This window comes from Ovis aries, chromosome 17 (assembly GCF_016772045.2).
Source record: "Ovis aries strain OAR_USU_Benz2616 breed Rambouillet chromosome 17, ARS-UI_Ramb_v3.0, whole genome shotgun sequence".
Lineage (NCBI taxonomy): Eukaryota > Metazoa > Chordata > Mammalia > Artiodactyla > Bovidae > Ovis > Ovis aries.
This window is the reverse complement of record NC_056070.1, coordinates 71,253,688-71,276,158: the sequence shown is the minus strand read 5'-3', so window position 1 is coordinate 71,276,158 and position 22,471 is coordinate 71,253,688. Positions and strand designations below refer to the sequence as shown.

General features: G+C 60.5%; 4 protein-coding genes across 7 annotated transcripts; 3 read left to right on the top strand and 1 right to left on the bottom strand.

Moving 5' to 3' along the window:
* The first annotated feature begins 954 nt into the window (after window positions 1-954).
* Window positions 955-3,413, top strand: CHCHD10 (coiled-coil-helix-coiled-coil-helix domain containing 10). The gene is made up of 4 exons (XM_060400870.1): window positions 955-1,096; window positions 1,295-1,517; window positions 2,241-2,388; window positions 3,215-3,413. The coding sequence occupies exons 1-4, from the start codon at window positions 1,056-1,058 to the stop codon at window positions 3,232-3,234; spliced, it is 432 nt and encodes a 143-aa protein (XP_060256853.1). The 5' UTR covers window positions 955-1,055; the 3' UTR covers window positions 3,235-3,413.
* On the bottom strand, window positions 3,385-9,476 carry C17H22orf15 (chromosome 17 C22orf15 homolog). 3 transcript variants are annotated; one of them, XM_042234865.1, is made up of 5 exons: window positions 9,306-9,476; window positions 5,499-5,608; window positions 4,967-5,053; window positions 4,729-4,866; window positions 3,385-4,495 (listed from the first exon to the last, which is right to left on the bottom strand). In XM_042234865.1, exons 2-5 carry the CDS (start codon window positions 5,521-5,523, stop codon window positions 4,176-4,178), a joined length of 570 nt encoding a protein of 189 aa, XP_042090799.1. In that variant the 5' UTR covers window positions 5,524-5,608; window positions 9,306-9,476; the 3' UTR covers window positions 3,385-4,175. The 3 variants fall into 3 exon arrangements, with proteins under 3 accessions (XP_042090799.1, XP_042090801.1, XP_042090800.1); XM_042234867.1 differs by lacking the exons at window positions 4,967-5,053; window positions 9,306-9,476 and having other exon boundaries at window positions 5,499-6,192; XM_042234866.2 differs by lacking the exons at window positions 3,385-4,495; window positions 4,967-5,053; window positions 9,306-9,476 and having other exon boundaries at window positions 4,753-4,866; window positions 5,499-6,192.
* On the top strand, window positions 7,333-8,571 carry VPREB3 (V-set pre-B cell surrogate light chain 3). Its single transcript, XM_015101732.3, has 2 exons — window positions 7,333-7,446; window positions 8,134-8,571. The coding sequence occupies exons 1-2, from the start codon at window positions 7,398-7,400 to the stop codon at window positions 8,448-8,450; spliced, it is 366 nt and encodes a 121-aa protein (XP_014957218.3). The 5' UTR covers window positions 7,333-7,397; the 3' UTR covers window positions 8,451-8,571.
* A 29-nt stretch (window positions 9,477-9,505) lies between the features above and the next one.
* ZNF70 (zinc finger protein 70) lies at window positions 9,506-21,232 on the top strand. Of its 2 annotated transcripts, XM_004023238.6 has the most exons (3): window positions 9,506-9,883; window positions 14,008-14,141; window positions 16,403-21,232. In XM_004023238.6, exon 3 carries the CDS (start codon window positions 16,449-16,451, stop codon window positions 17,808-17,810), a length of 1,362 nt encoding a protein of 453 aa, XP_004023287.2. In that variant the 5' UTR covers window positions 9,506-9,883; window positions 14,008-14,141; window positions 16,403-16,448; the 3' UTR covers window positions 17,811-21,232. The 2 variants fall into 2 exon arrangements, with proteins under 2 accessions (XP_004023287.2, XP_027812631.1); XM_027956830.3 differs by lacking the exon at window positions 14,008-14,141.
* Window positions 21,233-22,471: the final 1,239 nt, after the last annotated feature.

Genomic DNA, 22,471 nt, shown 5'->3' with positions numbered 1-22,471 from the left:
CTGAAGGGCTGGGAAGCGTCCTGAATCTGGATGGCCCTGCCCTGGACCTGGAACCAAGGGGTAAAATTCAAGGCCACAGGATTCAAACTCGCACCAATGCCCCTAGGCCTGCAGGGGACAGCCTTTGGAAAGGACATGCAGGGTAAAGGCAGTCGGGATCTGGCGCTGCATCCAGCCAGTCCATCCTAAAGGAAATCAGCCCTGAGTGTTCACTGGAAGGACTGATGCTGAAGCTGAAACTCCAATACTCTGGCCACCTGTTGTGAAGTACTGGCTCATTGGAAAAGACCCTGATGCTGGGAAAGATTGAAAGTGGGAGGAGAAGGGGATGACACAGCATGAGATGGTTGGATGGCATCACTGACTCAATAGATGAGTTTGAATAAACTCTGGGAGTTGGTGATGGACAGGGAAGCCAGGGGTGCTGCAGTCCATGGAGTCGCAAAGAGTTGGACACGACCGAGCAAGTGAACTGAACTGAGGAGGGCAACTGGCGGGTGCTCTGTGAGCAGCCCTGGGAGGCTTTCTGGGGGCGGGACGGGGGTGAGTGCTTTGTACCCGCCCCAGTCCACCCGCGACCCTGGGGCCACGCGGGAGCCAGCGAGCCGGGCCCCACGGGAGGGGGAGGAGCAGGGCTCGGCCGTCGCCGGACCGCCCTCGGTTCGGCTCGCCGCGCTCCGCCGCGGCCTTTGAAGGACCGTGCCGTGGCCCCTGAGTGCGCCCTCCGCGCCCTGCCACAGCGGCTCCGCTTCCCCAGGGCGCACACAGCTCGGGCCGGCGGCCGGGAGGGCGCAGGCTCCCCGGCCCCTGGAGCTGCCGAGGGAGAAGCCGGGGTCCCGCGGAGGTGCCGCGTGACCGGGCCCCGGGCCTCCCGCCGGGGGCGTGTCTCCGCGGCCCCGCCCCGCCCCGCCCCGCCCCGGCCCCGCCCCGGCCCCGCCCCGCCCCGCCGGCGGAGACCCGCGCGGCCGCCTCCGTCCCGGAGCCACAGCCAGCGCCGCCGTCGCCGTCTCCGACTCGGCTCGTCCGGCCCCGCCGCCGCCGCCGCCGCCGCCGCCATGCCCCGGGGGAGCCGCAGCGTGGCCTCGCGGCCCGCCAGGTAGGAGCCGGCGCGGGCGCGGGCGCGGGCGCGGGGGAAGCGCGGCCCCGCAAGGACGCGGCGGCGTGACCTTGGTGACGGCCGCGCCATCTTGGCGGGGGCGGGGCGGGGGCCGCCGCCGCGCGGCCGGGACGGTGGTCCTAGGCCCCGGCCTGGGGCCCGGCCGCGAGTGACCCCGCTTCTCCCCGCACCCCGCAGCCGCCCCGCCGCGCCCTCTGCCGCGCACCCGCCTGCGCACCCGCCGCCCTCGGCCGCGGCCCCGGCCCCCGCCCCGTCGGGCCAGCCCGGCCTGATGGCGCAGATGGCGACCACCGCCGCCGGAGTGGCCGTGGGCTCGGCTGTGGGCCACGTCGTGGGCAGCGCCCTGACCGGAGCCTTCAGTGGCGGGAGCTCAGAGCCCGCCCAGCCTGCCGCCCAGCAGGTGAGCGAGGGCTCAGGGGAAACTGAGGCCAGAAGGATCCTACGGGTCACTCGGCTGTTGGCCTGGGGTCACTCACAGGCGGGCTCTCCCAACCCATCTCCTGAGGCCAAGGTCCCTAGAACCACTGGACAGACACCAACCAGCCCTTTAAAGATGGGGAAACCGAGGCGCTTAGGGGTCAGAGATGGCCCTGGGTCGCCCAACCCTAGAAGAAAGGAGGGCTGTTGGAGTTCCTGAGTGCCCGCTCTCCCACTCCCCGGGAGGCCCCTTCCTGAGGCCAAGGGTGACTGGTAGTCGGTGACTTTGGGCCTGCCGACCTGTCCCCCACTGGGCACCCCACCAGTCCTGAGCCACATTTGGGCTTAGTGACGGGGTGAGGGATCATGGGGATCAGCGTGACTGAGCCCGGAAGGTGTCAGAACCTGTCGGCCTGGAGCTCACACCAGCAGCGCCCTGGGCTTTTCTAGACCCGTGTCCCGCCTCCCGCCCCACCTGCCCCTGTTCCCGCATCCCACCAGCAGCGGCAGGGGCTTCGAGAGGGCTGTGGGCTCACCCTGTCTCAGGGATGGAGCCGCTGAGACCTGGGGCACACTGCCCGCTAGGGACCCCTGAAGCACCAGGGCCAGGGGCTCTGTGGAGGGGCAGCCACCACCCCCAGCTTCGGAGTCCTCTCCCGGGTGCCCAGCCTGAGCTGACCCGGCTGCCTCCCACGCTGTGCCCCAGGCCCCGGCCCATGCTGCCCCGCAGCCCCTGCAGATGGGGCCCTGCGCCTATGAGATCAGGCAATTCCTGGACTGCTCCACCACCCAGAGCGACCTGACCCTGTGCGAGGGCTTCAGCGAGGCCCTGAAGCAGTGCAAGTACAACCACGGTGAGGGGCCGCTGCCCGACCGGCGCCAGGGTTGGGGGGCGGTCCACTGCTCCCGCTCCTCCCGGGTGCTCCCGCTCCTCCCGGGTGTTCCCTCTCTTCCTGGGTGCTCCCACTCCTCCCGGGTGTTCCTGCTCTTCCCGAGTGCTCCTGCACTTCCCAGATGCTCCCGCTTCTCCCTGGTGCTCCCACTCCTCCTGGGTGCTCCTGCTCCACCTGGGTGCTCCCGCTCCTCCTGGCTGCCCCCACTCCTCCCGGCTGCTCCTATGCCTCCTGGGTGCTCCCGCTTCTCCCTGGTGCTCCTGCACTTCCCAGATGCTCCCGCTTCTCCCTGGTGCTCCCACTCATCCTGGGTGCTCCTGCTCCACCTGGGTGCTCCCGCTCCTCCTGGCTGCCCCCACTCCTCCCGGCTGCTCCTATGCCTCCTGGGTGCTCCCGCTTCTCCCTGGTGCTCCTGCACTTCCCAGATGCTCCCGCTTCTCCCTGGTGCTCCCACTCCTCCTGGGTGCTCCCGCTCCTCCCGGGTGCTCCTGCTCCTCCTGGGTGCTCCCGCTCCTCCCGGCTGCCTCCACTCCTCCCAGCTGCTCCCACTCCTCCTGGCTGCTTGTATGCCTCCTGGGTGCTCCCGCTTCTCCCTGGTGCTCCTGCTGCTCCCGGCTGCTCCTATGTCTCCAGGCTGCTCCCGCTCCTCCTGGGTGCTCCCACTCCTCCCTGGTGCTCCCGCTTTTCCCTGGTGCTCCTGCTGCTCCTGGCTGCTCCTATGTCTCCTGGGTGCTCCTGCTGCTCCTGGCTGCTCCTGTACCTTTGGCCTGAACTCCTCCCTCTACAGGTCTGAGCTCCCTGCCCTGAGAGACCAGAGCAGATTGGGTGGCCAGCCCTGCACCCACCCCCACCCCCTCCCACCGACAGCTGGACCATGACGTCAGATTGTACCCACCGAGCTGGGACCCAGAGTGAGGAGGGGGTCCCTCATCCCACAGATGACCTGAGATGAAAATGTGCAATTAAAAGCCTTTATTTTAGCCGAACCTGCTGTGTGCCCTCTTGTTGAACTGTCTGCAGGGGGTGGGGCGGAGGGAGATAGAAGTCCCACTGCGGGGTGGGGTGCTGCCCCTTCAGCTGCTGTCCCTGGTGGGGAGGGCAACCTTGTCATCCTGCGTAATCCAACAGGCAGCGCAGACCGGACGGTGAGGCATTAACTGCTGACCTCAGGCCTCAAGGGCGTCTGACTCCGGCCAGCTGGAGACCCTGGAGGAGCGTGCCACCTCCTCTCAAGGAGCGCCGCCCCTCCACCCTTTTCGTCTCCGTGGCCTCACGCTCCGTCGGTGACCTTGCGCCTCTTGCTGATGCAATCTCCCCGTAATCACAGATTCAGCAGAAGGAATGCTTCGGGCCTTTGCACCGAACCACAGGAGCGGAGGTCACGGCCAGCCCCCTTGGATCTCAGTCCAGCTCGGCCACTTGGCCGCGATGTGCCAGGTCACAGGGCCTGCCGGCACAGAGGAGCAGGCCCTTCAAACGGCATCGAGGACTCGGAGCTGCTGCCTCTGCTGAGTTCATTCAGTGTCTCCACACAGAGCACCCTCTGTGTGCCAGGCCCTGTTCCACGTACCTGGTCACCGAGCCCCCAGCGACCTGCCCTCGGGCACAGAGTGTCCCGCCATGAGGCTTTACGTGTGTCTCCGAGGGAGGCTGGCATCGCGGTCCACCTCTCAGCACGCACATCTGTCCCCTGGGAAGGGGGTCCCATTTCTGGGTGCGAACAGTCCCCCGGGGTCCGTGTCTCCTCCTTACCTGGCTCCAGGCCCCAGCTCTTGGGTCCTGGACAGCAGGGAGCCCACCCTTCGGGGCCGTGAAGAAGGGCCTTGCTCCTGGTGGCCACGCCGACTGCCCAGGCGCCGCCTCTGGCCGTCGCCCTCGGGGAGCAGGCCCAACCGCCAGCGCAGCTCCTCTGTGAGGCCCGGGAAACCCTGCCGGAGGGCGCAGGTGGGCAGGCGCCCCCGCCCCCAGGCTCTCCCGTGTGAGTGACACTCACCGGCCAGCTCTGGACGCTGCCCATCCAGGTTCTCCAGGAGGGACTCATAGCGGGTGGGGTCCCCTCCCTCCCCCTCTGCGGAGGGAGGAAGTCTGATCACTGGCAGGCTGGTGGTCCGTACCCGCTCCCCCGACTCTGGACGTGTTTGCTACCCCCGCCTGGGCTCAGGACAGGGCATTGGATGGGAAGGACAGGGCTGGGTCCTGGCCAGGCTGGGGCCTCTGCAGGGCACGGGTGCCCGTGGGTGCTGTCTCTCCTCTTATGATCCTGCGTCACTGCAGGGGGCACAGATCCCGGACCCCACTTACTGATGGTCTGCACCAGGACGTAGGTCCCCCGCTCCCGCAGCCGGGGGCTGGCCATGGAGGACGCCGGGGAAGGCCCTTCCTCCAGCCCCTCCGCGAGGCTCACCAGGTGCCCATCCTCAGCCAGCAGGGCGATGGTCGCTGGGAGGGCAGAGAGGGAGGCAGGGCAGGGCTGGTGCTACCCCTGCTGGGGTGGGGGGGCCCTCAGCCAGTCCTCCAGCACCCCTCGCTGCCCCCTCACCGTCAGGGGGCACCTGGCCCCTCTGCCTCAGGTGGGCGGTGAGGGTCCGGAGGCTACACCAGGTGTTCACCAGCTCCCAGCAGCCGGCTGCAGGAGAGGGGCGTAGGTGGGCGCATGGCACCCGTCCTACCCCCAGACCAGGATGCTCCGCCTCCCTCCCGCCTACGGGGTCAGGAACGTACCCCCTTCCATCTCCCCAGACATCTGAACGACTCTTGCCTCCACCATGCAGCCCCGCCTCCACCAGAAGCTCAGGAGCCCCGTGCCCACCCCTGCCCCCGCTGCGGGACCCCTGACCAGTGAAGAGATGGGGCAGTTGGGACACACGCTGCCCCAGTGGCGGCACAGCAGCTGTGCAGCCCAGAGGAGCCTGCCTGCTTTGCCCAGGACCCAGCTTGGGGGATGGTTTCCCTCAAGCAACTCCTCCCAGACTCATCCCATGGACACCCCCTTCCCCACACCGCCTTCTTGTTCTCCCCCTCCAAGGCAGAGGGAACCTACCCGTCTGCTAGGACAGGGGACCCCCACTTACCTCCGAATATCACCGTGATAAACATGGCTGTGGTGGGGACAGACTCCTCCGACCTCCAACTTCCCACCTGGGGAAGGAGCTGGGGTGGAGCTCGACTGCAGGGTGGGGCCCTGCGGGAGGCGAATGGGTAGGGGGGATGATGGGTGGGTGGGTTCAAGCGGAGCTCCTTGCTCAGTCCAGGGGGTCCCTGCAGCTAGTCCAGGGTCCTCAGCCGTCTCCCAGTCACTGGATGAGAGAGGACTGAGGCTCCCTCCCCCGCCCCCCCACCCAGCTTCCAAGCTGGTCTCCATGGCAGTGGGAGGTGCCAAGAGGTCTGAGCGGCCAGTATCCGGGTAACGGGGTTTGTGGAGGGTCCGGGCATTCCCGGTGCAGGGCTCTAGTGGGGGCTGGAGCCTTGGGCCCAGAGCTGTCCAGAGACCAGTGCCCCCGCCCCCCCGCCGCCGCCCACAAGGAGAGACAGAGCTCCCAGGCGGGGAGTGGGGAGGTTCCTGGAGGTGGGGCATCCTCAGCCTTGCAGGCCCCCTTCCCAGGCGCACTCCCCGCCTCCCTGTCTTCTGTCCCCGGTTCCTGTTGAGGTATGATTGGCATACAGTTCAGAGCCACCCTGCGCAGTGTTCTCCACAATCAGGGTACAGAACACGTCCCTTGTCTCCCCCAGACTCCCAGCCAGGCTGTCACGGAGAGGGAGGCGGCCGACGGGGCAGGGCCTTGCACCCCCTGCGTGTGGGATCCACCGGGGTCGTCACTGTGTTGGTGGGTCCTTCCTCTCATGCCAGGAGGGTCCCCCTGCCTGGAGGTGCCCCCGTCTGTGGATCCGCTCACTGCCTGCTCTTTGGGTCGTTTCCCGTGTGGGGTGATGATGAGGAAGGCCAGCAGGTCTCTGGGTGAACAGGCATTTGTTTCCCTTTCTCGAGGGCAAATGCTGGGAGGGGGTGCCGGGCTGTCCGGGGAGAGTGCGTTTCCGTTTCTAAGAAGCTGCTGGTGTTCTCCAGTGTGCATCTGCTTGTGGCCGGGCCTCTGGACTCAGGAGACCTCCCTCTCAGCGGCCCTCCCCACCAGGTGGTCAGGCCGTCTGTGCCCTTCTGGGGCAGAGCTCAGCTCAGGAGGCGGGAGGAGGCCCAGATCCCAGCGCAGCCGGCGTTTACAGCTGGAAAAAGGGCAAGGGGCACCGGCCGCAGCCCCACCACAGGCAGGTTAGCGGGAGGACGTGCTTGGCGACGGCAGCAGGCGCTCAGAGGCGGCCCCGGGGCAGCGTTCCCGACTCACACCAGCGCTTTCTCCCCAGGATGCTGCTGCGTCTGGGGACCCGAGTCCTGCAGGGTCGGGAGCGGCTGTGGCCAGATTCCGGCCTGCACCCTCGGCTCCAGCCACCACCCGTTTGTCCAGGGGTTTTTGTCTTTCGAGCCGTTGGGAGGGGTCTTTTGTCTGCAGTGTCATGGAAGTGCCATAGAGGGCTCACAGCGGGAGCTTTGTAACAGTGGTGCGGAGGGCTGCTCCAGGTCAGGGAGGCGCTTGAGGGAGCCTTCCAGGGCGATGGAGATGTTCTAAAATTTGGTCTGGGTACAGGCTGCAGGGATATGTGTGTGTGTGTGTGTGTGTGTGACCCTCGAGCCACACGTGTGAGGTCTGTGCACGTGACCATACGCATGAGACCTCGGCGGAAAGCAGCCACCTGCTCTGACTGCACCTGTGGGTTTCCCGCTCCTGCTCTCAGGCTGCCCGTGGCGCCCACTGGCTGACGTTGGGGAGACGGCACCGCCCTCCCCCGCTGTCGGGGGGCTGATGATTTGCATGCCCTGTCGGGGTCCAGCGGCCTCCCTCGTGGGGAGGTCCCGAAGCACCTGGAGCACCGCCCGCCCGCAGAACAGCAGACTCCTGCCTGCCTCCCTGCCTTCGGCCATGGCCTGCCCGCCTCTGGCCCTCCTTCTGCTGGGGGCCCTCCTGGCAGGTGAGCCCTCCCAAGGCCTGGCTCACCTGGGGGGGGGTATGTAAGACAGCACGGGGCTCTAGAAGACCCCTACGGGGAAGTGAATCGCAGTGGGCAGGGGGGATGGTTTCCGAAGGGGCCGTGAGGGGGAGAGGAGACCTGGCCTCAGTTTCCCCACTGGTGAGTGACCAGATAGCTAGGGTCCCTTTGGACTCTGACTCTGGGGGGTCTCAGAGACTGGTCACCTACTTAGGTTTTCAGAGGGGAAGCTGGTGTGGCCTCGTCACTGCCCTGCAGGGCCTCAGGGACAAGCTATCCCTGAGAAGGTCTCTAGCAGTCAGTGGCCGGAGGCTGAGCCGATGGATATAGTAACGGCCCAGGAGGCTTCTTGGGGGTGATCAGCCTGTAGCCAGGTTTTGGACGAGCCAGAGTGACCTAAGTGATGGGGGTCTGCAGGGCAAGGGATGAGGATGGGCAGCAGGGGGACCCAGAGGCCACCCTCTGAATTCTGGACCCTTAGCTGCACGTGGCTCCTTGGGAAGACGGGGCTTAAGGGTCGCCCGCTCTGTGGCCCACACAATGCTGATTCCACAGCACTGGCTCTGAGCTTTTGGGAGCAGATTCTCCTGGGGAGTCTGACCCAGGCTTTGTGGTGTAGGGGCCGGAGGGAAGGGGCCCAGGCCAGACCTGAGTGTGTGTGTCTCTCAGCCTCTCAGCCAGCCCTGGCCAAGCCAGAAGCACTGTTGGTCTTCCCAGGCCAAGTGGCCCAACTGTCCTGCACCATCAGCCCCCATTACGCCATCGTCGGGGACCTCGGCGTGTCCTGGTATCAGCAGCGAGCAGGCAGCGCCCCCCGCCTGCTCCTCTACTACCGCTCAGAGGAGGACCAACACCGGGCCCCCGGCACCCCGGACCGCTTCTCCGCAGCTGCGGATGCAGCCCACAACACCTGCGTCCTGACCATCAGCCCCGTGCAGCCCGAAGATGACGCCGATTATTACTGCTTTGTGGGCGAGTTATTCTAGGGGTGTGGGATGAGTGTCTTCTGTCTGCCTCCCACTTCTACTCCTGACCTTGGGACCCTCTCTCAGAGCCTTGGTTTTCCTCCTCTGTGAAATGGGTTAATAATACCATGTCAACAATAAACTGCTCTGAGGGTCATGAGATCCCTGCGGCCGGGGGTGTGGGGGTAGGGATGGTCCTGGGGATTACTGCAGAAGAGGAAGCACCTGAGACCCTTGGCATGGGGCCCAGCCTCCCCACCAGCCCCCAGGGGCCCAGACTGGTGGCTCTTGTCTTCCTGTGATGGGAGGAGCTGGAGTGAGAGAAAAAGGAACCAGCCTTTGCTGGTCCCGGCTCTGCATGGCTGGTTGGGGTCCAACACTCAACAAGGGGACTGGACCGGGTCTTCGGGAGCCCCTGCCTGCTCCTGGGTGGGGCAAGGGGGCAGGTGTGAGTGTGTGCGTGGGGTGCGGACACTCAGAGGCACCTGAAGGCAGGTGGGCAGAGGGCAGGGGCGGCATGGGCAGCAGCCCTCCTGGGGTGGCCGGGCAGTCTTGCCACCAGAAGCAGAACTTAGCCGTGGGACGGGGGTAGGGGGTTGAAGAACGCAGCTCTCTTTTCTCCCGGTTCCTCTAAGAGGCGCCACCTGAACAGGGGGACCACCCCTCAGATCCATGAGAGGGTCCCGCCCAGGCGCCCAGCCATCTCCTGGGCTCTCATCGGTCTTTGAGGGGACGAGATGGGCAGGCAGGTCCCGGGCTCTCCACGAAGGCGGCGGGTGGAAAATCCCAACAGGCGTGAAGGGCACGCCTGCCCTTCTCCCGGGGACCCCAGCGGCCCTCTCGGCCTCCGGCCGGCCCCACCCGCAGGACAGGTACCTGGTCGACGCCCGCCCGGCCGTCCGGGACACGCTCGGGGCCCGCCCCGAGAGCCGCGCGCCCACGGGACTGGCTCCCGCGACCCCGAGTCCTGCCTCCAGGGGCCCGGCGCGCAGGCGGCGGGACCAGCGAGACGCGGGCCTCCGCGCGGCCTGGAGCGGCCCCGGAAGTGCCGCGGGCGGGGCGGGGCCGCGGGCTTCGCGTCAGCAGCCGCCGCCGAGCGAGGCCACGGACGCGGCTGCAGGCGCTGAGCCGCGGCCCCGCCCCGCCCGGGAGAGCGGCCCCGCCCCGGCCGGGAGGGCGGCCGCCTGTCCCCCTGGGGGCGCAGGTGTGGGCGGGCCCCGGCGCCGGGAGCCGGTGCGGGGCCGCGGCCGCTCGCCAGCCTCCAGCCCGGAGGCCGGGCCCCGAGGGCCCCGGAGGAGAGTGACGGAGGCCGGAGCAGCCGGGAAGGCCCGAGAGAGGTGGGAAGCACGGGCTTCCAGACCCTGGACGTTTCGGCCCCAAAGCGTCGGTGAACACGTTGCTGGGCACAGATAAAAGCGTCGCCAACTTTTTCAACACGGCGGAGACTTTAGCAGGTAGCTGGCACCTAGGGGGAATGCAAAACCCAGGATTTAGCAGGTGGGAGGAGGTCACACTCCCCAGACCCCGAGAACGAGGGGTCAGCGGGGCGGGAAAATTAGCGGGGAGAGGAGCTTTCAGAAACCAAGGGAATGAAGCGAGGCTTGGGAGTGGGGAGGTTGGTTATCCAGCGCCACCCCACCCCACCCCCCGCGAAGGCTGGGCCCCGTACTGTCGCATCTTCCAGCTCTTCGTGAGAAAACCTACAGCGTTTTAAATATTGTGGCAGCTGAGTCAAACAGTAAGGAAAAGCCCGACTCTTTGAGAGCCAGGCACAGTGCATCTGTGACAGGGTCTCCAGGCTGCCCATTTGCAGTCTCTGAAACGGAGGGTTTTTTGAAGAGGTCTTGGGACGCCTGCCAGAATGGGGGGCGGGTGGCGCGGGAAGTGAGGACCCAGAAGAGAGGGCTTGGCCGGCTGCAAAGAGGTCACTGGACGCTGGAGCTGAAGCGGCAGCCGAAACTGTAAACTTGAAATCTGTCTCCATGCCAGCCACAAGTGATATGATTTTCCTTGGCAACGTTCAGCATCTTAGGAGGAGCTGGCGGGGAGGTGGGTAGTTTGTGGGCGGTTGCAGCAGGGCAGGAAGGTGAGGAACCTGGGTCTAGTCAGAGAGCTGGTTGGAGTGACGCCCATAGGTGGACCCGCTGGAGAAGGCCTGAGTAGAGAAGGCCTAAACTTAACGGGGAAGGGGTGGGCCAGGGTGGAAATGGGGTGGGAGGTTGAAGGGGGGAGTAGTGGAGATGGCGGTTGTGAAGAGGAATGGGAGTGAGCGTAGATGTCTTGAGGATACTACAGTTCAATTCAGTTCAGTCGCTCAGTTGTGTCCGACTCTTTGCGACCCCATGAATCGCAGCACGCCAGGCCTCGCTGTCCATCACCAACTCCCGGAGTTCACTCAGACTCCCGTCCATCGAGTCCGTGATGCCATCCAGCCATCTCATCCTCTGTCGTCCACTTCTCCTCCTGCCCGCAATCCCTCCCAGCATCAGAGTCTTTTCCAATGAGCCAGCTCTTCACATGAGGTGGCCAAAGTACTGGAGCTTCAGCTTTAGCATCATTCCTTCCTTGGAAATCCCGGGGTTGATCTTCAGAATGGACTGGTTGGATCTCCTTCCAGTCCAAGGGACCCTCAAGAGTCTTCTCCAACACCACAGTTCAAAAGCATCAATTCTTCGGCGCTCAGCCTTCTTCACAGTCCAACTCTCACATCCATACATGACTACTGGAAAACCATAGCCTTGACTAGACGGACCTTAGTCGGCAAAGTAATTTTTCTGCTTTTCAATATGCTATCTAGGTTGGTCATAACTTTTCTTCCAAGGAGTAAGCGTCTTTTAATTTCATGGCTGCAGTCACCATCTGCAGTGATTTTGGAGCCCCCAAAAATAAAGTCTGACACTGTTTCCCATCTATTTCCCATGAAGTGATGGGACCAGATGCCATGATCTTAGTTTTCTGAATGTTGAGCTTTAAGCCAACTTTTTCACTCTCCACTTTCACTTTCATCAAGAGGCTCTTTAGCTCCTCTTCACTTTCTGCCATAAGGGTGATGTCATCTGCATATCTGAGGTTATTGATATTTCTCCAGGCAATCTTGATTCCAGCTTGCACTTCTTCCAGCCCAGCGTTTCTCATGATGTAGTCTGCATATAAGTTAAATAAGCAGGGTGACAATATACAGCCTTGACACACTCCTTTTCCTATTTGGAAGCAGTCTGTTGTTCCATGTCCAGTTCTAACTGTTGCTTCCTGACCTGCATACAGATTTCTCAAGAGGGAGGTCAGGTGTTCTGGTATTCCCATTCTCTCAGAATTTTCCACAGTTTCTTGTGATCCACACAGTCGAAGGCTTTGGCATAGTCAATCAAGCAGAAATAGATGTTTTTGTGGAACTCTCTTGCTTTTTTGATGATCCAGCGGATGTTGGCAATCTGATATCTGGTTCCTCTGCCTTTTCTAAAACCAGCTTGAACATCAGGAAGTTCATGGTTCATGTATTGCTGAAGCCTGGCTTGGAGAATTTTGAGCATTACTTTACTAGCATGTGAGATGAGTGCAATTGTGCGGTAGTTTGAGCATTCTTTGGCATTGCCTTTCTTCGGGATTGGAATGAAAACTGACCTTTTCCAGTCCTGTGGCCACGGAGTTTTCCAAATTTGCTGGCATATTGAGTGCAGCGCTTTCACAGCATCATCTTTCAGGATTTGAAACAGCTCCACTGGAATTCCATCACCTCCACTAGCTTTGTTCATAGCGATGCTTTCCAAGGCCTACTTGACTTCACATTCCAGGATGTCTGGCTCTAGATTAGTGATCACATCATCATGATTATCTGGATCGTGAAGATCCTTTTTGTACAGTTCTTCTGTGTATTCTTGCCACCTCTTCTTAATATCTTTTGCTTCTGGTAGGTCCAGACCATTTCTGTCCTTTATCGAGCCCATCTTTGCGTGAAATGTTCCCTTGGTATCTCTAATTTTCTTGAAGAGATCTCTAATCTTTCCCATTCTGTTGTTTTCCTCTATTTCTTTGCATTGATCACTGAAGAAGGCTTTCTTATCTCTTCTTGCTATTCTCTGGAACTCTGCATTCAGATGCTTATATCTTTCCTTTTCTCCTTTGCTTTTTGCCTCTCTTCTTTTCACAGCTATTTGTAAGGCCTCCCCAGACAGCCACTTTGCTTTTTTGCATTTCTTTTCCATGGGGATGGTCTTCATCCCTGTCTCCTGTACAATGTCATGAACCTAAGTCCATAGTTCATCAGGCACTCTATCAGATCTAGGCCCTTAAATCTATTTCTCACTTCCACTGTATAATCATAAGGGATTTGATTTAGGTCATACCTGAATAGTCTAGCGGTTTTCCCTACTTTCTTCCATTTGAGTCTGAATTTGGCAATAAGGAGTTCATGATCTTAACCACAGTCAGCTCCCGGTCTTGTTTTTGCTGACTGTATAGAGCTTCTCCATCTTTGGCTGCAAAGAATATAATCAGTCTGATTTCGGTGTTGACCATCTGGTGATGTCCATGTGTAGAGTCTTCTCTTGTGTTGTTGGAAGAGGGTGTTTGCTATGACCAGTGCATTTTCTTGGCAAAACTCTATTAGTCTTTGCCCTGCTTCATTCCGCATTCCAAGGCCAAATTTGCCTGTTACTCCAGGTGTTTCTTGACTTCCTACTTTTGCATTCCAGTCCCCTAGAATGAAAAGGACATCTTTTTGGGTGTTAGTTCTGAAAGGTCTTGTAGGTCTTCATAGAACCATTCAACTTCAGCTCTTCAGCATTACTGGTTGAGGCATAGACTTGGATAACCGTGATATTGAATGATTTGCCTTGGAGACGAACAGAGATCATTTTGTCGTTTTTGAGATTGCATCCAAGTATTGCATTTGGACTCTTTTGTTGACCATGATGGCTACTCCGTTTCTTCTGAGGGATTCCTGCCCGCAGTAGTAGATGTAATGGTCATCTGAGTTAAACTCACCCATTCCAGTCCATTTTAGTTCGCTGATTCCTAGAATGTTGACGTTCACCCTTGCCATCTCTTGTTTGACCACTTCCAATTTGCCTTGATTCATGGACCTAACATTCCAGGTTCTTTTGCAATATTGTTCTTTACAGCATCGGATCTTGCTTCTATCACCAGTCACATCCACAGATGGGTGTTGTTTTTGCTTTGGCTCCATCCCTTCATTCTTCCTGGAGTTATTTCTCCACTGATCTCCAGTAGCATATTGGGCACCTACTGACCTGGGGAGTTCCTCTTTTGGTATCCTATCATGTTCCCTTTTCATACTGTTCATGGGGTTCTCAAGGCAAGAATACTGAAGTGGCTTGCCATTCCCTTCTCCAGTGGACCACACATGTCAGACCTCTCCACCCTGACCTGCCTGTCTTAGGTTGCCCCACGGGCATGGCTTGGTTTCATTGAGTTAGACAAGCCTGTGGTCCTAGTGTGATTAGATTGACTAGTTTTCTGTGAGTATGGTTTCAGTGTGTCTGCCCTCTGAGGCCCTCTTGCAACACCTACCATCTTACTTGGGTTTCTCTTACCTTGGGCGTGGGGTATCTCTTCACAGCTGCTCCAGCAAAGCGCAGCTGCTGCTCCTTACCTTGGATGAAGGGTATCTCCTCACTGCCGCCCTTCCTGACCTTCAACGTGGGATAGCTCCTCTAGACCCTCCTGCGCCAGCGCAGCCACCGCTCTTTGGAGGTGGGTTGGTCTTCCCGGCCACCGCCCCTGGCCTCGGGCGCGGCGTGGCTCGTCCTGGCCGCCGTCCTTGGCCCCGGACACGGGGTGGCTCCTCCAGACCGTTGCCCCTGACCTCGGATGCTCCACACCTGGCTGAAAATTCACTCAAAAGAAAACAAAACAACCCTTCCTCTGTGACAGCCTAGAGGGGTGGGAGGGAGGCTCAAGAGGGAGGGGACACGAGTGTGCCTGTGGGCGATTCATGTGGACATATGGCAGAAAGCAACACAGTACTGTAATTATCCTCCAAATAAAGATCAAATACAGGTTCAGAACCCCCAAATACAACATTGTAAATCAGCTAGACTCCAGTAAACATTTTAGTGAAAAGATTCCAACTGGGAATGAGTTCCCCCATGACTATCCTGGTGAATTTCCCATGTCTTCTTGAGGCCATTCCTCTTTGAACTTCTGTGTTCGGGCAGGTGTACCTTCGTATGGAGCCCTGAGGAGCAAATGAGGTGCGCTGGGAGAAGGCCTAGTAGTGCCTTGTACGCCGCAGGTGCTCGGCAGCCTCGAGCTGGCCCCATCGTGGCGCCTCGGGAGCCTCCTTGGAGCTCGCACAGTTTCTGAATGGGGCCCTGCGTGGCTCCCACAGTGGCACTGGGGGCTGAGTGCGGGTGTTCCCCGCTCCTTTGCTTGTCCCCGTGGAAACACCCGCTTCCACCAGAGCAGCCCTGCTTTTGTCTGTTGTGCTTATCTGAATCTCCTAGATTGTTGTTCGGTTGCTCAGTTGTGTCCAACTCTTCGACCCCGTGGACTGCAGCACACCAGGCCTTCTGCCTGCACCATCTCCGGAGCTCGCTCAAACTCCTGTCCATTGAGCCGGTGATGCCATCCGACCATCTCATCCTCTGTTGTCCCCTTCTCCTCTTGACCTCAATCTTTCCCAGCATCAGGGTCTTTTCCAGTGAGTCAGCTCTTTGAATCAGGTGGCCAAGTATTGGACCTTCAGCTTCAGTATCAGTCCTTCCAATGAATATTGAGGGTTGATTTCTTTTAGGATTGAGTGACTTGATCTCCTTGCAGTCCAAGGGACTCTCAAGAGTCTTCAACACCACAGTTCGAAAGCATCAATTCTTCGGCACTCAGCCTTCTTTATGATCCAACTCTCACGTCCGTACATGGCTGCTGGAAAAACCATAGCTCAGAGATAATTGACTTGATTGAATACAAAGTTCTTTGGCAAAAAATAAAAGTGTGGCACGCAGTACTAGCACAAAAGCAAACGGCTTTTCCTCCGATGAGTCGCTTATTTACTCAACGGACATGTGCCTGTAGAGGTGGAGCGGCTGGGCTGGGAGCTGGGGCTTCCAGTTCAGAGGAACCCGGACCTGCCCTTGGGGAGCTCACAGGCAGCGCGGCGGAGGGTCCTGCCAGGACGCCTGCCCCGTGGGTGCCCAGTGTGATGGGTGCGTGTCCCGCATCTCCGGGGCCACGTGGCTGAGATTGCCCGGGATTGTCAGGGTCTGAGGGTGCAGAGAAGAGGGGCGTTTGGACTGAGTCTGGGAAAACGAGCATGTGGCATGTGAGAAGCCAGCGGTGGGCGACCAGTCGGGCGGAGGGAGGAGCGGCTCGTACGAGCTGCGGAGCTGGAAGCATAAGGGTGTGTGGAAGCAGAGGCAGGGGTCAGGGCCGCAGGGCCAGCCGCGGAAGGCGCGGGCTGCTGCAGGCTCCTGAGAAGGGGGCGCCACCATCAGAACTGGGCCTAGGCGTTTGGCCCTGGCGTCCACGTAGAGAGCAGATGTGGCTGGGGGGAAGCTGGGGATGGGCATCCATCGGAGGTCAGCCTGGAGAGAGGCAGACACCCCTTCAGTGGGCCCTCAGGACATGGACGGGGCGGGTGTTGGGAAGATCTGACCCCCGGGTTCTGGCTGGGGCTCCGGGCTGGAGGGGTGCCACCCACCAAGCCCAGGAGGCAGACGGGTGCTCTCTCCCAGCAAGACCCCAGCCCCAGCATCCTCCGGGGCCGGACTCCCGCCCCCCTTCCAGAATGGCTCCCCTTCATGTCCTCGCCCATCTTTCCGGCGCCCTGAACCCTTAGAGTCTGGATGCCAGCGTCTCCCTTGCACGTGTTTCTGGGAAGTCTCTGGCTTATCTCTGGCTCATCCAGGACCGTCTTCGAGGGCAAGGTTGTGTCCTTGGTTCCATCTCCTTTGGGCTCTGGCTCCTACTCGGTGCTTGACCTGCTGACGTGACAGCATCTCTCGTTTTCTTTCCAGAATCCGAGAGCAGCTGTGTGTGTCCCAGACAGATCCAGCCACTGGGATGACTGGCCCCTCCGTGGAGATCCCCCCGGCGGCCAAGCTGGGTGAGGCTTTCGTGTTTGCCGGCGGGCTGGACATGCAGACAGACCTGTTCGCGGAGGAAGACCTGGGGGCCCCTTTTCTTCAGGGGAGGGCTCTGGAGCAGATGGCCGTCATCTACAAGGAGATCCCTCTCAGGGAGCAAGGCGGGGAGCAGGACGATTACCGGGGGGACTTCGATCTGTGCTCCAGCCCCGTTCCGCCTCAGAGCATCCCCTCGGGAGACAGGGCCCAGGACGACGAGCCGTTCGGCCCAACCTTCCTCCAGAAATCAGACCTGACTACGTACCGGATCACCGGCAGCGCGGAAGCCGCCGATCCGCCCGCTGGGGAGGCGGTGGGCAGGGGGGACTCGGGCTCGGAGGGGCCGCCCGGGACCGCGCAGCCGGCCAAGCCCTACGCGTGTCGGGAGTGCGGCAAGGCCTTCAGCCAGAGCTCACACCTGCTCCGGCACCTGGTGATTCACACCGGGGAGAAGCCGTACGAGTGCGGCGAGTGCGGCAAGGCCTTCAGCCAGAGCTCGCACCTGCTCCGGCACCAGGCCATCCACACCGGCGAGAAGCCGTACGAGTGCGGCGAGTGCGGCAAGGCCTTCCGCCAGAGCTCGGCGCTGGCGCAGCACGGGAAGACGCACAGCGGAAGGCGGCCGTACGCCTGCCGCGAGTGCGGCAAGGACTTCAGCCGCAGCTCCAGCCTCCGCAAGCACGAGCGCATCCACACCGGGGAGAAGCCCTACGCGTGCCAGGAGTGCGGCAAGGCCTTCAACCAGAGCTCGGGCCTGAGCCAGCACCGCAAGACCCACTCGCTGCAGAGGCCGCACGCCTGCGAGGACTGCGGCAAGGCCTTCAGCCACCGCTCGCACCTGCTGCGGCACCAGCGCGTCCACACGGGCAAGAAGCCGTACGCCTGCGAGGACTGCGGCAAGGCCTTCAGCCAGAGCTCCAACCTCATCGAGCACCGCAAGACGCACACGGGCGAGAAGCCCTACCGCTGCCACAGGTGCGGCAAGGCCTTCAGCCAGAGCGCGTCGCTCATCGAGCACCAGCGCATCCACACGGGCGAGAAGCCCTACGAGTGCGGCCAGTGCGGCAAGGCCTTCTGCCACAGCTCGGCGCTCATCCAGCACCAGCGCATCCACACGGGCCGCAAGCCCTGCGGCTGCAACGAGTGCGGCAAGGCCTTCCGCCACCGCGCGGCGCTCATCGAGCACTACAAGACGCACACGCGCGAGCGGCCGTACGAGTGTGGCCGCTGCGGCAAGGCCTTCCGCGGCAGCTCGCACCTCCTCCGCCACCAGAAGGTCCACGCGGCCGACCAGCTCTAGGGGCCCGCCCGGGCCGAGGGCACGCCGGCCCTGGCGCCCCTGGCCCAGCGGGTGGACTTGGGGGCCAGCCGGACGGCCGGATCCCGGCGCCAGGGCGGAGCTGGCTCTCGGCCGGCCATCTCGTCCTCTGCTGTGACCCGGGGGGGTTTGGTTTTGCCCTTCCTTCGCTTTTTCTAAAATGCAGATGAATACACGTCAGAGGGAGAAAGTGGGGTTAAGCCCCCGGGAGACATCCGGCGAGCTCTAACCTCAGGCACTTGCAGAAGTGAAGCGAGCGCAGCCCAAACAGCCCAGGGAAGACGAGTCCGAAGCCGAGGGCTGCCCTGACCACTGCAGGGCCGCTCGGCGGCAGGGCGGAGGGGGTGCAGGAGGGCTCGTCCTGGGCTTGGGGTGGCGGCCGAGGCCCCAGCGCCTCTCAGCCCTTGGCCCGGGTCGGCTGAGGGCGGGCCTGGCTGTGGGCCCTCCAGCGGAGGTGGAGGCGCCCCTGGGCTCAGCCAGGCACAGGACCCTGCCACCAGGAGCGCCCTCCACCAGACCCGAGTCCGGGCTGGGGCGTCAGCGGGGCCTCTGTTCTGCGGGCTGGGCAGCCTGCTCTCTGTCCTCTGGAAATGAAGGGGTTCTGGTCTAAAGGGCTGGGTTCAGCGTCCAGCTCTGGCTCCTCCTGCCTTGGTGTCCTGGAGGAGGCCCCAAGGTTCCGTTTCCCTCTCCGGGAGGTGGGGATGTTGGGAATGCCACATTCCCCTGGGGGTGGGTGTGTGCAAGGCTCCCATGCAGACTAGGACGGGGCATTCTCGAGCTTTGGCAACTGGCAACTGAGGACGGAGACCCAGGGTGACCCCCGGCCCCCCTGCTTCTTTCCTCGCCCCCCAGCAGGGAGACACAGGCCTGACTGGTTTCCAAGATGGCAGGGCCCCTCCTCCTCTAGCTTGTGCCCTGGGTGTGGTGCCTGGGGCTATAGCGCCCAGCACAGCGACCCTTTCCGGTTTCCCAGGCCAGTTCAGCTGGGCATCCCCAGGGCGGGGCTCTGAGGGTGCCGTGTTTCCAGAGCTCCCCCTCCTCCCACCTGTAGCAGGTGGGAGGCCAGCTCCCAGGCAGCCCCCTGGTATCGCCCAGGTGCAGGCCTGCCTGCTCTGACCCAGCGGGGCTTGAAGGTGGCCATCCCAGTTCAGTCCCCTGGCCCCGGCCCAGGAATGGGCTTGGGCAGGGCCGCATCTGGCTGCCCCAGAAGCGTCTGTCTGCAGCCTGCGGGAGTGGGCGGCGGTTTCTGGTACTGGCCCTCGCAGGCCCCCTTAGCACCACTGGGGGAAGAGGTGGGCTGAGCTGTTTTTGAAGTTTTGCACGTCTGCGGCTGCAGTCCCAGGAGCCCATCAGGGTCACGCTGGTTATTTCAGTGGATAGGGCTCAGCTCAGCAGCTAGGATGGTCCTGAATATAAATGGGAAAGCCAGAGCTGTTCCTCCATCAGCGGGCTTGGCAGCCGGGGGCGTTGAAAGGACAGGTCTGCTGGTCTGGGGAGACCGGCTCTGTGCAGCCCCTCTGCTGTCTGTGGGCACTAAACCAGCCCCTGTGTGTGCCCGTCTGGGTGGCAGCCCGCCTGGAGGACCGCCTGCCACTTGGGAGAGTCGAGAGAATGCTGACACCCCTGCTCGGTGCAGGGGGATGGGGCCCCCCAAGATCTACCTCCTTGCCCCGCCCCCGGCACCCCATTCGGCCTCAGCCTTGGCCAGGACTGTCCTTACTGGGCAGGGCAGTCATCCACTTCCAACCTTTGCTGTCTCCTCCGCGCGCGCTGTGCTCCCAGCCAAATTGTTTTATTTTTTTCCAAGCATCACTTTGCACACGTCACCACTCTCCTTAAAACCACCCTTCTGGGGTCTCCTGCACGTAAACCCCCCGTTTCAGCCAACCTGGGTTACCCCCAACCCCAGCAAGCCTCCTGAGCCCCCGCCATTCCCTCCCATCGGCCTCAGCTATTTCCTGCTCGACTCACGTTTCTAAACGTGCACTCTCTTTCTCCCCCACCCCCGCCTCCTTCCTTTTCTGATGATTTATGTAACACGGGGGGTTAGACTCCTTTCCTGAAGGGTTGACAGGCTCGCACAAAACTGTGGTCAGACCAGGCAAGCACTTTTTTTCAGAAGTGTGAGCAGAACCCCGTTCTTCAGTTCACGTTCTTTCCCTGTTTCCTTATGTGTTTTTAAATCCTTTACTGAGGCTCTCAGACAGCGAGATGCTATAAGAGGCCATCTTGGCAGTATCTGAATCGTCCTTGAGTTTCGTTGTTGGATTTTATTTCATTGTCTTATGTTTTTTCCTTCTTTTAGCGGACGTTGTTGACTGTTGGAAAGCTCCAGTTTTTGGTTCTGTTTACTAATCGAATTGTTTTGTCAAAGTACACGTATTCTGCTCTTTTCTTTATCTTTTTTGTTACTTAATGCTTTACATTTCTAAGATTAATTATTTAGGTAATTAATAATTTTTAATATTTCTAGTAAACGTGGGTGCTTTGATCTATGTTTTCTTGTAGTTAGAGCCTTTTCTGCTCTATAATGTTGCATGCTTGTTTGTTTTTTGCTCTTGGGAATTTCCGTTTGACCCCATTGTTATTATTTTAATTAGTATTTTAAATTAATCCTACCCTAATCCCAGTGATGGCTGCTTAAGACATTGCTGTTAGTTCTTGTTGTTTGTGGTGGTGGCAGTATTTCTAAGTGTCCACAGAAATTCTCTGAGCCTGAACACATTGTCAGTTTTCATACAGCACTTGTGTACCCTCAGGAAATGTGTTTTTACTCCGTTAGTTCAGGTCGTTGCGTCAATCTTTATGTTATTTTGCTCCAGTCCGCACTTGCTCAAAGCTGTCTTTCCTGCAGGGTCTGAGGACGCCTGGCAGCCTGTGAGCGTGCCGGGGTTCGGGGGCTGTGGGCCCGGGGACCGAGCAAAGCCGAGTGGGTGTGTGCAGGGATGGGCTATTCTGGGAGGAAGCCTGTAGCCCCTGAAGCGCCTTGTGACCCCACAGTGGTTAAGAGCGCTCATTTCCTGGTCCAGTCGAAGTCTGGCTTTGTGCGGTTTTTCTTCACGTATTTCTGCTTTGCCTCAGTTTCTATTCTGTGCGTGCTGCTTACGCTGTTAGTCATGCCGCTGCCTTGATGGACAGGGTGCACACGATCAAGTAATTACCGTATTTGGAGCAGATGTCTGTTCAGCAGAGATGAACTGAAAACCGGTGCCTTTGCACGCCCTCTTTGCCTCTTAATGCTTCTAGCTTCAACTTCTCTTTTCCAAACATCATAACGGAAACCCCTTGCTTTTTTTAAAAATTTGCATCTGCACGAGAGTTTATTTAGCTTGGCATTTTATTTTTAAAATTTGTGTATATATTTTTGCTATATGTCTGTAACTTATAAACAGCAAATTATTGGAGTTTGCTTTCTGACTCTTTCTGTAATTCTTACATAAGAAGTTCTATTAGTAACATGACTGTTTAGAGTGAGGCATGATTTATTTCCAGCTTAGTATTGCATTGGCACGGTTAACCCCCAAAGCTCATGCTCATCCCCGCCCCATCTCTGTGAGTTATTGTCCGAGTGTGGAGCGTCCCGTCTAGGCCGCCGAGAGATCCACCATCGGGCACACCTGCCCCTCCTCCTGGTCTGGTCAGTGCCGGGCTCTGTCCTGAGTCCACTCCTGACGTCACAGGCTGGTGCTTCAGCGACCTCGGCTGTGACACGGAGGCTGTGATGGTGCTGCCCAGCCCTGTGGGGCTTGGAGGACTACAGAGTGCACACCTGCCCGGCAGCCTGAGGGCACAGATGACTCTCACACCGACAGCGTTTGAAACATTGCTTTCATTTTCTACCCTAGTTCCCACAGATCATTCAACATAACCTAGAGTGTCACGTGGTGCTTTATTACACTCTAGAAAAGGTTCCGCAAATTCCACGGGATGCAGCAAAGAGCTAGACGTCGCAGGTCAGGCCCCGCGCGAGGGGGCCCTCTCCCACCTCCTGTCTGTCCCAGGGTGGCCCCCTCGTCCGCCCTCTCCCCTGGCCCTCCTGTGGCGGGGGCCGGCCACCGTCGCAGCTACAGAGGCTCGAGAAGGGGGCCGGCCTGGCCGCTCCTGTGGCGGAGGGAAGCGAGGGCAGTTTACCTCGCGTGCAGTAGTCTCGGATCAGCTCAGCCGGCCACCGCGGGGTCGGGGGGACAGTTCAGTGGGAGGCAGGAGCCCCCACTAGAGCTGCCGGGACTTCTCAGAGGCGGCAAGGGGGTTCAGTCACCTCGGCCCAGGTGGAAACCAAACGGCCTCTTGCGCAGCTCCTGGGCCCACGCGGAGGCTCCCCAGGGTCACGGGTGTCTGGATGTGTGTGCCATGGACATGCATCACCTTTGGAGGGTGAGAGGAGGGGGAGGGCAGCCCCTTTCTTTTGGGGGACCCCCTCTTCAGTGTCTGATAACCAGGAAACCAAGTCAGAAGGTGGTCTGGGGGTGCTGAGGGGGGTGTCTTCCACACCACAGGCCACACACTCACCCAGCCTCCAGGACTCGGGTGGGGCTGAGGCTGGAGACTCACCCACGTTTGCTACCCCTCCCCCCAAGGCCTTCCCAGAGCAGCTGCCTGCGTCCTCACGCCTGGCCCCTCCCCTCTGGTGAGGGTGGGCTGGC

Excerpts from the sequence above, each read along its gene's own strand:
- CHCHD10 (XM_060400870.1), top strand. The coding sequence starts at position 1,056 with ATGCCCCGGGGGAGCCGCAGCGTGGCCTCGCGGCCCGCCAG. Across the intron at positions 1,097-1,294 it reads GTGGCCTCGCGGCCCGCCAG|CCGCCCCGCCGCGCCCTCTG; the intron begins GTAGGAGCCGGC and ends CGCACCCCGCAG. Across the intron at positions 1,518-2,240 it reads CCCAGCCTGCCGCCCAGCAG|GCCCCGGCCCATGCTGCCCC; the intron begins GTGAGCGAGGGC and ends GCTGTGCCCCAG.
- C17H22orf15 (XM_042234865.1), bottom strand. The coding sequence starts at position 5,523 with ATGTTTATCACGGTGATATTCGGAG. Across the intron at positions 5,054-5,498 it reads TATCACGGTGATATTCGGAG|CCGGCTGCTGGGAGCTGGTG; the intron begins GTAAGTGGGGGT and ends CCTCTCCTGCAG. Across the intron at positions 4,496-4,728 it reads CGTCCTGGTGCAGACCATCA|AGGGGGAGGGAGGGGACCCC; the intron begins GTAAGTGGGGTC and ends CTCCCTCCGCAG.
- VPREB3 (XM_015101732.3), top strand. The coding sequence starts at position 7,398 with ATGGCCTGCCCGCCTCTGGCCCTCCTTCTGCTGGGGGCCCTCCTGGCA. Across the intron at positions 7,447-8,133 it reads GCTGGGGGCCCTCCTGGCAG|CCTCTCAGCCAGCCCTGGCC; the intron begins GTGAGCCCTCCC and ends TGTGTCTCTCAG.
- ZNF70 (XM_027956830.3), top strand. The coding sequence starts at position 16,449 with ATGACTGGCCCCTCCGTGGAGATCCCCCCGGCGGCCAAGCTGGGTGAG.